Source organism: Chiloscyllium plagiosum, chromosome 36 (genome assembly GCF_004010195.1).
Source record: "Chiloscyllium plagiosum isolate BGI_BamShark_2017 chromosome 36, ASM401019v2, whole genome shotgun sequence".
In the NCBI taxonomy this organism is placed as follows: Eukaryota; Metazoa; Chordata; class Chondrichthyes; order Orectolobiformes; family Hemiscylliidae; genus Chiloscyllium; species Chiloscyllium plagiosum.
Window position 1 is genome coordinate 17,163,416 of NC_057745.1, and position 13,398 is coordinate 17,176,813.

Sequence of the window (13,398 nt, forward strand, 5' to 3'; positions counted from 1 at the left end):
AATAGATAGTTAAGTTGTTATGTAAAGCATGACTTCACATATGTATTCAAAACAAAAGTTTCCAAGTATAGTATCTAGACTGACTAGACTCCATTAGTTCCTGAATAATATTGAAAGGGAATATTTTCTCAGCTCAATTTTCTCTATTTTCTGTCAATATTGAGCCATAATGGAGTATGAAGTTCCAAAAATACAACAGCATCTTTGGGCTCTTGTGGTGCAATGGTAATGTCCTTACCACTGAGCCAGGAGGTCAAGATTCAAATCCCACCTGCAGAGGAATGTAATAATATCTGAAAATATCTACAACCATATCCTCTGCTACCCATTCCACACAATGAACTTTATTTAGCTATTAATTTCTTTCAATTTGTTGCTGATTCGTACCTTCCTGGCATGGAAATGCAATAATACCACTTAAAGTGAAATTATCCAATAGATACCAAACAAGAATCAAACCTGCATTCTCTACGTATAAAACAGTAGTGGCTGTACTTATTCATTTATAGAATAGCTACAGTATGAAACAGGCCATTTTGCCCAACAAGTCCACACTGACCCTCTGAAAGCCCATTCCCCTATCATTTTACTTAAACATTTTCTTCTAACACACCTAGCTGTCACAACCCTGAACACGATGGGCAATTCAGCATGGCCAATTCACCTAACCTGCACATTTTTGGACCATGGGAGGAAACCGGGGTACCTGAAGGAAACCCACGCAGACACAGAGAGAATGTGCAAACTCCACACAGTCATCCAAGACTGGAATTGAACATGGGTCCCTGGTGCATTGATGCAGCAGTATTAAGCACTGAGCCAAAATACCGCCCACGAAATTATTGTTTGAGTGGTAAAGGGAACTCTATTTTAACAGTTATCACCAACAACAACTGGATTATAACCAAAACATCCTACTGAGTATATATTGTTCTAGGGTGTAGGTTTGCTCGCTGAGCTGTAGGTTTGATATCCAGACGTTTCATTACATGGCTAGGTAATATCATCAGTGGCGACCTCCAAGTGAAGCAAAGCTGTTGTCTCCTGCTTTCTATTTATATGTTTGTCCTGGATGGGGTTCCTGGGGTTTGTGGTGATGTCATTTCCTGTTCGTTTTCTGAGGGGTTGATAGATGGTATCTAGATCTATGTGTTTGTTTATGGCGTTGTGGTTGGAGTACCAGGCCTCTAGGAATTCTCTGGCATGTCTTTGCTTAGCCTGTCCCAGGATAGATGTGTTATCCCAGTCGAAATGGTGGGTTTTTTTCCTCCTTGTGTAGGGCTACTAGGGAGAGAGGGTCGTGTCTTTTTGTGGCTAGCCGGTGTTCGTGTATCCTGGTGGCCAACGTTCTTCCTGTTTGTCCTACGTAGTGTTTGTGGCAGTCCTTGCATGGAATTTTGTAGACAACGTTGGTTTGTCCATGGGTTGTACAACAAACTCGCATTCCTGGACGTCACAGTCGAAAGAACTGACAATAGAGAACTACAAACTTGCATATACAGAAAACCGACAAACACTGACCAAATACTTAACTACACCAGCAACCATCCCAACACACACAAACGAAGCTGTATCAGAACACTATTCCAAAGAGCCACCTCACACTGCAGCACAGATGAACTTCGGAAAACAGAGAAGAACCAACTATACAACGTATTCAAGAAGAATGGATACTCAAAAAATACAGTCTGCAGATTCCTCAAGAACAAACCACGACAAGCAGACCAACCATGCAAGGACTGCCATAAACACTACGTAGGACAAACAGGAAGAAAGTTAGCCACCAGGATACACGAACACCAGCTAGCCACAAAAAGACACGACCCTCTCTCCCTCGTAGTCCTACACATGGAGGACAAAAACCACCATTTCGACAGGGACAACACATCTATCCTTGGAAAGGCTAAGCAAAGACATGCCAGAGAATTCCTAGAGGCCTGGCACTCCAACCACAACGCCATAAACAAACACATAGATCTAGATACCATCTATCAACCCCTCAGAAACGAACAGGAAATGACATCACCACAAACCCCAGGAACCCCACCCAGGACAAACATATATAGAAAGCAGGAGACAACAGCTTTGCTTCACTTGGAGATCGCCACTGATGATGTTACCTAGCCAGGTAAACGTCTGGATATCAAACCTACAGCTCAGCGAGCAAACCTACACCCTAAACCTCAACCTGAGCTACAAACCTTCACAAACCTTGCACATATTGTTCTAATGTGAAATATTGGTCCTTCAATTAGCTTTATACACATAGTACTGCATATTGCAGATAATAGTGTTTAAATCTATTCATCTCAATTGTCATGATGAATCAAAGTTATTTGTGACCATCTGACTCTCTTCAATAAATGGAATGCAGAATGTCCTTCTTGAGAATTTACAATGTATTATAGCCTTCAACACAATCATAAACAGTTTAAAGGCTCTCTTGTAAAGAATCAATGGTATATCAATTTAAAGTTAATGTTAAATGTGTGAAACAAAGTTTTGTTTAATTCAGCATGTAATGTTATTAATGTTAACTCAATGCTAACACCCAGACCTCAGATTCATAGAGATCAAAACACATTCCAGGGCCTAAACACACACCTCAAGCTGATATTTTAGCGCAGCACCATGAGAACAATGGTTTGTCAGAGGTATTGACAGGTTAAACTAAGGTCACATCTATGTCAGGCTGCAAAGATTCTCATAAGAAATAATACGGGCATACAGGGGAGGTGTCCTAGTATCACAACTGATGGTCAACCCTCAATGACCATGACTATCTGATCATTTCTCTCATCATTGTCTGTCGGACAATGCCGTGTACGAACTGTCATCTTCCCTTACAATACAACAAAAAACACACTTTTAAATGTATTTAATTGGCTGTAAAATGCTTTAAAAGAACCTGAGGTTATGAAAAGAACTGTACAGATGCAATTCTTTCTTATCACCTATTAAGTATTTCACTACATTCTCTACACTTAACACATATGTCATTTTAAGTAATAATTTATTAAAAATATATACTGGTCAGACAAGCTACCGGCGTCAACCATTTCCAACAAGTTTCATTAACTGTTTTGTTTACTTTGGCTCCCTGGTTCTTTCAAAATATTTCCTTTTAAACAGCATGTGCTGGGAAATGGTTTGGCAGACTTACTAAGCCTGACACAACAGTACAGTCCTGCCAATTCCAGCTAATATTAAGGTAAGCAAGTAGATTGTTTTGCATCATTTAGCTTTGCATTTATGGCAAATGCAAAGTTTTGAAATTAAGGTATTTCTATAAACTCTAACCATCTTTTATGGTTCTAACTAAGGTCATTTTCCATTTCAAGTTTGTTGCCTTACTTTCTTTGCACTTAATAGCAGTTTAAATCATTCATTTTCATAAAAGACTTGAAGCCTGCACTTTCATCAAGGCTCACGCACACTATGATCTGTCCAGTTATCTCTTATCAATCTGTAGAAATTTCTTTAAAGAAATAAGTTCGCAGTGTTGAAATGCAACATTTTGGAAGAACAAAAAACTACTAGAAATCTAAAACAAAAATGTAAACTGCAGTAAACATTCAGGGAGCACAATGGTATCTGTGGAGAGAGCAGTCATTAATATTAGTGCATATATTGGTACGAAAAAATTAACATTTAAATAGTAACCAAAACATGGACAAGAGGAAGAAACAAGGACATACATCAAGTATTGATAAATTGACCTGTGATGTGAAGAGAATCAGGAAATGAATATTAAAAATGAGGCAATAGGAAAAAGACAGGAAACAGAGAACATGCTAAATAGATGTAGCATTAAAGACATTTGTCAAATCTAACTCAGGATAAACAGGGAAAACGGTGCAGGATCCAGTAATCTGAAGAGAGCAACACCAACCACCAAGGATAAAAGCTGAAGGTGCAGATTCCTCTACCAATGTTGGAGCCGGCAATCGTTGACTTCCTGCACAAACTCATCTCACTGAACAAACTCAATTCACAATATCTAGTTCTGTTTTATTTAAGTGCAAACTAAAGTTAAGGCCGGAAGAAATTAAAATCAACATTAAAACTTGAGGACTGGACAGTGCTGAAGAACAGATCTTCCTACCTCATGTTTGTATCTGCTTGCCCTTTAATCATCATCTGTCTTTAAGTGTATGACAGGTCATTTTTTCCATGCTTACTATTCCTGTTTATTTTTGCTTTTCCTTCTCATTCCTGAGTGCCTATTTAAAAGATGTTTATTCCTTCAATTTCAATGGTAAGTTCTAAATCAAAATGTTAACTTAGCTGTTCTCTCCAGAGATTTTGTTTTTGAAATCGAAGCAACGTTGAATTAATGATTACATCTCTTCTACTTGTTTCGTCACTGCTTGACTATTAAGCTAGTCACCAATGTTGTCTAAAGCATCCTTTGAATAAAACCAAAAGTTTGATTTATTTTGTCAAAAAAAAGCCTCAAAAAGCCACAGAAATATGTGGCTACAGAGCTGCACTGTATCTCCCTTAAATAAGTCAAATCACACTCCTGACTGAATGCATGAATGTAACTGAGACAATGAAGACGCAGCAGCAGGTCATAATGAAGTCTATTTATTTTAATATTAACAATTTCCATATTACTTACAACATTACATACCAATGTGGCAAAATTGGTCATCAACTTCCACAGACAGTCCATACAGAAAGTTATTGAAATATATTGCCTTAGAATACTGATTGAAATGTACAATTTTAAACTAAAAAGATTACTAAATTGGCTAGAGGTAACCCTATTGCAAAGTAACACCAGAATTAAAGGAACACCTTTATGGAAAATAATCCAGAGTACCTTCTAACTTCATTAACATACCAATTAAATTGACTCGTCCAGGAGCTCGTGCATAAAATGCAGGGGGGGCACCATATTTAGATATAAATGCATCTTTTAGTTTCGTAAACCTGAAGAAACAAAATTAAATGTAAAGTGTAAATGATTCCTGCATTACACCAGAGGAAGAAAATCACCAACCTGAAATTTAAGAATAATCTCTCACCCTCAAACTTTAAATAAAGTTATCAATATCAAATGATGAGCACATATAAAAAAAGTACACAAATGATACAGAACTCAAAACTTTTCATCAAAGGCATGCTCCACTCGAACTCATTCTTAGTCACCTGTTGTCATTTAGCCCAGAAATCGGTATTTGCAGACCTACACCCATGAAGAACACCAAGGTTTTTCTATTGAAAGAATGTTATTTTGGTTTCTACTGCTGTAGAAAGCATTTACCAGAACAATTGTACTGGGTGGCTGAGAGTTTTGTCGCATCTCTCCAGGATGAATATACTATATTATTGCAAAAATCCTTGAATCCTGTACTTATAGTGTTGCACTGAGGTACAAAGCTTGGATGAAAAATGCCAATGGCAATTTCTCATGTAAACAGAAACCCCATTTAATTCTGGTAAGTCATAAGATTTTTTATAAGTCCATAAAGAATGAAAGGAAACTTATCCACCCTACAAGTGTGAAGAATAGTTGAGGCAAATATCGTTAATGTACTGTATTTAAGGGCTGGATATGCATCTATGGGAATAAGGCTTGCAAAATACCAAAACCCCACTGTCATAACTGCAGGACTGGTGTTTTTGGCACAAGAATTGGTCATTTTTGATGAACACCATTTTTAATGAAAATTAAAAAGAGACTCACAGCTGTTAAGACTGTGTCAGAGCTCCATAGCAGTCATCAGGACCTGGGTTTGTCAGCTTTTAAACCTTTAAGTTTCTCCAATTCTGTTTCTCTGTTGATATATATTAACACAGGTTCCTCAGTCTTTTTAGCCCCTTGGATATCGTCTGTTTCTAAGACTTAATTTTAATCTCCTACTGTCAAGGCAAACAGATATTTGTTCAAAGTCTCTAATATTTCTTCATTCTCCTTGGGTAGTTTGTCCTGTCTCTGCCTCGAATAGATCAACACATATTTTAGTCACTATCATCCAACTTTTTATATACTTGCCAAACCTCTTACTACTGCTTTTATATTCCTGATTAGATTATTCTCATGTTTCTATTTCTTTCCTTTATCAACTTATAACCACCCTTTGCTGGTTTCTAAATTACTATATATCCTCAGGCTTACAATTCATTGCAATAGTTTAAGTCTCTTTAATCTATCCTTACCTTCTCTTTTAATCTATCCTTAGCCACTTCTCTCCTGATACTTGAGTAACTGGCTTTAAGATACTTGTTTGGAACTGGTCTACATCACTTAGAATCATAGAATCCCCACAGTGCTGAAAGAGGCTATTTGGCCCATCGAGTCCACACCAACCCTCCAAAGAGCATCCCATCTATACCCCCACTCTCACCATTGATTTTAATGGGGACAGAGCCACATTAATTAGTTATTCAACTATTTCACCAAGGATCTATTCACAAGGCATCACAAAAGTCACAGCAAATTGTGGCGTAGATGCAGATAATTACATCCCAGAATTTCTGCACCATTTATAAATGACAAAAATCTTGGAAGGGGATTTCAATAAGTTCAGGTCCAATCACTTCAGACACAGGCCCTTCCTTATGGAGATATTTAATCTGAGCCGACATTGGATGAGAAGGAGTGAAAATATAGTCGATTGATGCCATCATTAGTATGTTTAAATGATGCGGCTGTGAAAGCGCAATTTCTCTTGTACATATTTATACCTTTTAAAATTTTAATTAAATATATTTTATTGTATTTAAACATGCCTAATTAACTTATTGAAACAATTTTGAACTGGAATATTGCCATCCATGAGACTGGGAACATTCTTCTGCAACTTCTTTACAGTTGAACATCTCAAGCAATCCTACAGTCTCATTCATTTTATGTTCTGCTTTCACATGATAGATGCTAATGCATTAAAATGAGTGCAAAACAATGAGATGTAAATAGAGTATTATTCATGGATTGCATTCCCCCAAATTAATCTGGGGGAATAGTCATGAGAAGAGCATCCCTGAAGAACACTCAGCCTCTACACGGCATTTCAAATTGAGCCTGACCAAATAGGGTCTGTTTCCATGCTGTACATCTCTATGACTCTATGACTATTAAAGAAAAGTGAGGTGGGGCGTGGCTATTGTAGGGAGCCTACCTCTGAGCCAGGAAGCTCCAGTTCAAGTTCCACCTGTTCCAGGTGTGAAACAACCCAATGATGTTGATTAAAAAATGTGAGGGGCAATGCATTTGGGAAGACTAATAAGGAAAAATAGATGACTTTGAATTGTCAGGTTCAAAGGATTAGAGGATCAAAGAGATTATGGAGTGCATATCCATGGATCCATGAAGGCAACACAGGCAGATAAGATGATTAAGGCGGCATATAGAATACTTGCCTTTATTAGACAAGGAAATGAATACAACAACAAGGAGGTTATGATTAAGCTGTACATAGTGTTAGTTAGGCCACAGCTTAAGTACTATGTGCAGTTCTGATCACCAGATTTGATTGCACTGCAAAGGGTGAGGAAGAATTTCATCAGGATGTTGCCTGAGTTGGAGCAATTCAGCTATGTTTAGGAGATATGGTTAGTAAGTTTGCAGATGACACCAAAGTAAGTGGTGTAGTAGTCAGTGAAGATTATTTCAGAGTACAAAGGGACCTTGATCAGATGGGCCAATGAGCCAGAGTGTGGCAGGTGGAGTTTAATTTAGTTAAATGAGACGTGTTGCATTTTGGTAAGGTAAACCAGGGCATACTTACACAACTAATGGTAGAGTCCTGGGGACTGTTGCCGATCAAAGAGACCCAGGGATGCAGGTGCATAGTTTCTTGAAAGTAGAGTCACAGGTAGACAGGATGGTGCAGAAGGCATTGGATATGCCTGCCTTTATTGGTCAGTGCATTGAGTATAAAGTTGGGACATCACATTGCGACTGTACAGGACATTGATTAGGCAAGTTTTAGAATACGGTGTACAATTCTGGTTGCCCTATATGAAGGTTGTTGCTAAACTTGAGAGGGTGCAGAAAAGATTTACAAGAACATTATGAAGACCAGAGAGTTTGAATTATAGGAATAGGCTGAATAGGCTGGGGCTATTTTCCATGGAGCATGGAGACTGAGGTTTATAAGATCATGATAGGGTGAATAGCTTTTTTCCTAGGGTGGGGGAGTCCAAACTAGAGGGGATAGGTTAAAAGTGAGAAGTGAAAAATTTAAAAAGATCCTTAGAGTGTGGATGGAACAAGCTGCCAGAGGAAGTGGTGGCGGTAAATACAATTACAACATTTAAAAGGCATCTAGATGGGTACATGAATAAGAAGGGTTTAGAGGGATGTAGGCCAATTGAGACAAGGTCAGAATGGAATGCCTAGTCAGTGTGGATGAGTGGACCAAAAGGTCTGTTTCCATGCTAAATGACTATGACTCTCTAAGAAAGATTAGATAGGCTGGGTTGTTTTCATTATAAGGCTGAGGTGGGGTCTGATTAGGGTATTCAAAGTCATAAAGGGGCAACATTTCCTCATAGTAGAGGGGTCAATAACCAGTGGGCACACTTTTAAGACAATGAGCAAGAGGATTAGAGTGGATTTCAGGGTAAAGAAATTCCCCCGGATGTTGTGGGTACCTGAAACTCACAGAAAGAATGGTAGAGGCAGGAATGCTCAAGACATTTACAAACGATTTAGACAAGCACTTGAAATGCCGTAGTATACAGTATATGCTAACAGCCAAATGCTGGAAACTGAATGATTGATGACCAACGTAAACACAATGAGCCAAAGGGCTTCTTTCCTTGTTATAAAAACTCTATGACTCAGAGTCATATAGCAAGGAAACAGACCCTTCGGTCCAACTCATCCACACTAACGAGGCAACCCAATCCGACTTAGTCCGAAGTGCCAGCATCTTACCCATATTCTTCTAAATCCTTCCCATCTAGATGTCTTTTAAATGTTCTATTGGTATTCGCCTCTAGCAACTTGTTCTACACACACACCACCCTCTGCTTGTAAAAAATTACCCTTCAGGTCCTTTCTAAATCTTTCCCCTCTCACTTTAAACCTAGTTTTGGATATTCCCATCCCAGGGAAAAGACCTTGGCTATTCTACCTCTGCTCCTCACCATTGTATAAATCTCTATAAGAGATTACCTCAGACTCTGATACTCCAGGCAAAAAAAAAAACCCAAACCTATTCAGCCTCTCACTGTAGCTCAAACCCTCCAATTCTGGCAACACTCTTGTAGATCTTTTCTGCATCCTCAAATTTAACAACACCCTTATAGCAGACTTTGATTAAGTCCTTGATCAAGCCTAATGTATGTATTAGACGATAGAGACTTCTCCGTAGTGTACAGTTTGATTATAGTATAGTGAAAATATGTACAGGATGATCAGCTCATTCGTCCTAGACCTGCCATGGTCAAACTATAAGCAGTTAAATGGGTTTGGCTCATCCCGTGACAACTCTCGTGGTTCCCGTGATGTGCAATTTTCGCACAAGGGAAATCTGATGACAACTGCAAGCATTTAAGCGGCTGGTTATGCTTAATTATAGAGAGAGAAATGAACTGAATCGGACTATAGGATTGCACGGTCGGGGCGATCATGAAAAGAAACTGAATTAAGTATTTTGTCAGTTTCATGGATGCAAATATTTCAAGTTCAAAATAATTCAAGTACGGCAATATAATGAAATGTACGTCGTCCATCAAATAAGTCCCATTAATCAAAGCAATTGAATTAATCCGATGTCCTTGATTGCCAAATACGTTTCGCCGCTTAACTTTAAAGTCTTCGTGGCCCATCAATTTATTAACAACAGATTATGTTCTGTACTTTGTGTCTAAGATTGTGAAAGTGCCTTATGAAAGGCTCAATATGGAGAGACAATGCCACACTTCTATTGGTATTAGTTCGAGTTTTAGATTAGCAAGTAAAAAAAAGGAAATTTGAGCACCACGTCACGGCTTTAAAAGAAAACTATCACCCCATCGTCGAATCTCAGGATAATCAAACACCGATAGTCTTTGTAAAAAGCGACGGGCAAAGCTGCAATAGTGCCTGCTACCTTTCACTGTCAGCCACCAAAACCGGCTCTTGGGGAGGAGTCGCCTTATCCACCATTCTTCCTCAACTACCCTTTCCCTGGATCTATAGCTGGAAATAAACAGATTTCTGGGCGTTTGTCGCAGCTCCAGAGACTCCAAGTTCCGCTCATCACGGATATCCTGCTAACATCCGAACAACCCGCACACACCCACTGCGGAATGGGACAGACATGGTCAAGTATTTCTCAACAAATGAGGAGAGGGAGGATGACTTGTAAGCAAGTCATATAAAATACAACAGCTCCCCTTTAAAGCATTTTCTTCATACCCAACACCTTAACAACTGCAACTATACAACTCGTGCACTTGCTTGCTGAGGCCGAGTGTCCCACTCAATCCCTTCCCCCACCCTCAGCTCGGATGCTGAGGCCGAGTGTCCCACTCAATCCCTTCCCCCATCCTCAACTCGGTTTGCTGAGACCGAGTGTCCCACTCAAATCCTTCCCCCATCCTCAACTCGGTTGCTGAGACCGAGTGTCCCACTCAATCCCTTCCCCCATCCTCAACTCGGTTTGCTGAGACCGAGTGTCCCTCTCAATCCCTTCCCCCATCCTCAACTCGGTTGCTGAGGCCGGGTGTCCCACTCAATCCCTTCCCCCACCCTCAGCTCAGTTGCTGAGGCCGGGTGTCCCACTCAATCCCTTCCCCCATCCTCAACTCGGTTGGCTGAGACCGAGTGTCCCACTCAAATCCTTCCCCCATCCTCAACTCGGTTGCTGAGACCGAGTGTCCCACTCAATCCCTTCCCCCATCCTCAGATCGGTTTGCTGAGGCCGAGTGTCCCACTCAATCCCTTCCCCCATCCTCAAATCGGTTTGCTGAGGCCGAGTGTCCCACTCAATCCCTTCCCCCACCCTCAGCTCGGTTGCTGAGGCCGAGTGTCCCACTCAATCCCTTCCCCCACCCTCACCTCGGTTTGCTGAGACCGAGTGTCCCACTCAATCTCTTCCCCCCATCCTCAGCCCGGTTTGCTGAGGCTGAGTGTCCCACTGAATCCCTCCCCCCGTCCCTCAGCTCGGTTACTGGGGATTTGTGTCCCATAGAAAAACCTCCCCGGCAGTTCAAATTGGAAACCGCGCGGAATTGTGGGGCTCGTACACAAAAAAAAACTACTTCCAAGATGTCTGACATGGAGGATGACTTTATGTGCGATGATGAGGAAGATTATGACTTGGTATTGGTTTTAATATCATGATTATACATAAGCGATTCGGTCTTTTTGTTTTGTATTGCCCAGAGGTTCTGTTTGCCACGGTTCAGGGTTTTTCCGGTGTAGTTTAAGCCGTGTCCCCGCCTCAGAGTAGGGACATTAGCTGCTGTGAGTGAGCCATCCCGAGCTTTCGACTGTTGGTAGTTGGCAGCGGAGTATCCGTTTGAGCGGAAACCACATTAATTTTATAAGGTTTCAAATGATATTTTTAAAAACAGTTTCACTCCGTCTTATATTTTCGGTCACAGATTCAAGTTGTGTGGTAACCTGACGAAGTGGGCCTAGTAACACTTGGTCAGGTCGAAACACGTTAGGCCTGATCTGTAGAAGTCCACCATTTACAAATCATCCTCTTGTATCCGTTATAAAAGTTCTGTTAAAAATTTAACAAAAATGATAGCTTTTCAGTTATATAGTTCCTAATACAAAAATAGTAAACGGGCGGTTTAGGGCTTCATAATTTGCTTGACATAGTGTGCTAACGCAGTGCAATTATCTGTGAACACTGCGATTGTTTACTTGATTAATGTGGAAATATCTTTATTTCTACGTGTGAGGTGGGTGTTGCTGGGAAGACCACACTTGTTGCCCATCCCTAATTATCTTAGAACTGAATGGTTTGCTTGGCCACTCCAAAGGGTAGTTAAGAGTCAGCCACATTGCTGAGAGTCTTGAACCATATGAAGGCCAAATTGGGTGAGGACAACACATTCCCTTTCCGAAAGGACGTTAGTGAAACAGATAGGTTTTAACAACAATCTGGGATAGTGGACTAGCTTTATATTCCACATTTATTAAGTTATCTTAAATTCCACCAGCTGTTGAGGCAAGATACAAACCCATATACCAAGAGCTTGAGCCTGGGGTTCTGGATTGCAATGGCATTACTAATGTGTGACCATCTCCCATTGTTATTGATAATTTTGTAATCAAATTGGGTCACCTCCATTTGTAGTGATAAATGATTAGTTTCATTTATTAAATTTTTGTGTGTGTATATTTAGTTATCTAAGTGTGAGCTTTGAACATTCTTTAAAACTAAAATTATGTGCTGAATACAATTTTTAAAAATTATTCTGAACTGGAAAGAGATGATCAATAAATTGCATTGCAGGGAGGTCAACTGAAATTTTAAACAGAGCTTCAAGATAGCTGAGGAAATTCCTATGCAACCATATTTGCCTACAAATGTCATTCCTGAAGAAGGGCTTATGCCCGAAACGTCGATTCTCCTGTTCCTTGGATGCTGCCTGACCTGCGCTTTTCCAGCAACACATTTTCAGCTCTGATCTCCAGCATCTGCAGCCCTCACTTTCTCCTACAAATGTCATAGTCATAAATGTCTGTAGCGCAGAGAAAGGCCTTTCAGCCCTTTGAGTCTTAGATTGTGTTGTATTTCAAAATAAAGGAAATTAAAACAGTGCAGTAAATACATTAAAAAAGTCATTTCATTTTTAAAATTGTTCACACCTTACAATGATTTGACTTTGTATGTAAAAGGCTTGAAGAACCATGAGAGTTAGTGCAAGAAAAATCTTTTCATGCTTAGCATTCTGTCTTTGTACAAATTAGCCATGTTTTCATTGTAGTCAACCAAGTTTTCCTGTATTTCTATACTGTGGTGGTGTAATCCCAGAGCATGTTCTAGCTTCAGCTAGAAAAACATGTGGGCAAGTGAATAGGCATTCATTGGACTCTTATGGGATGATTTTTCTTGTTACATTTTGTTTGTTTTCTGTTTTACGCCTTAGCAATGCTTGAGGTCATCCAGGGGCTTTGTTAACCTCATGCCATGTGACTAGTGTTTTGACATTTGTAAAACAATGTGACATCTTGAGTTCTTTTGTCATAAGAAGTGGCAGTTTAGCAGCACCATTCATGTTCGTACAGCCCAAAGCAATGACATATTCTTTGCTTTCTGCTATTAAACACTTGCTCTTTAAAGAGTGATCTAGTAAAAGATGAAAAAGTAGTCCTGTTTAACATCTGCATTAATAAAGTCTTGGTGCAAACTGGTTCAGGTAGGTATAGATGGAATCTTCATGCAGCCATTATTCATGCAACCAAGTTCTAAAGTGACAATGACAATACCAATC

At 39.8% G+C, this 13,398-nt stretch overlaps 2 protein-coding genes across 7 annotated transcripts in view; one reads left to right on the plus strand and one right to left on the minus strand.

The window, feature by feature from the left end:
- The window catches only part of galk2 (galactokinase 2), a 119,967-nt gene extending 108,902 nt beyond the window's left edge, over positions 1-11,065 (minus strand). The window contains exons 1-3 of one of the 2 annotated variants that reach the window (XM_043677418.1): positions 10,053-11,065; positions 5,696-5,786; positions 4,850-4,938 (exon numbers count right to left, since the gene is read on the minus strand). Coding sequence is in view for 1 of the 2 variants with exons in the window: in XM_043677417.1 (XP_043533352.1) it covers positions 4,850-4,938; positions 10,053-10,108 (145 nt within the window). In the remaining variant the exon portion in view is untranslated. The remainder of the gene's footprint in view (positions 1-4,849; positions 4,939-5,695; positions 5,787-10,052) is intronic. The other variant, XM_043677417.1, reaches the window with a different exon arrangement.
- Positions 11,066-11,159: 94 nt separating this feature from the next.
- Positions 11,160-13,398, plus strand: part of cops2 (COP9 signalosome subunit 2) — a 37,773-nt gene continuing 35,534 nt past the window's right edge. For all 5 annotated transcript variants that reach the window (XM_043677411.1, XM_043677413.1, XM_043677414.1 and 2 more), the window contains exon 1: positions 11,160-11,266. In XM_043677411.1, coding sequence (XP_043533346.1) covers positions 11,213-11,266 — 54 coding nt within the window. In that variant the 5' untranslated portion in view covers positions 11,160-11,212. The remainder of the gene's footprint in view (positions 11,267-13,398) is intronic.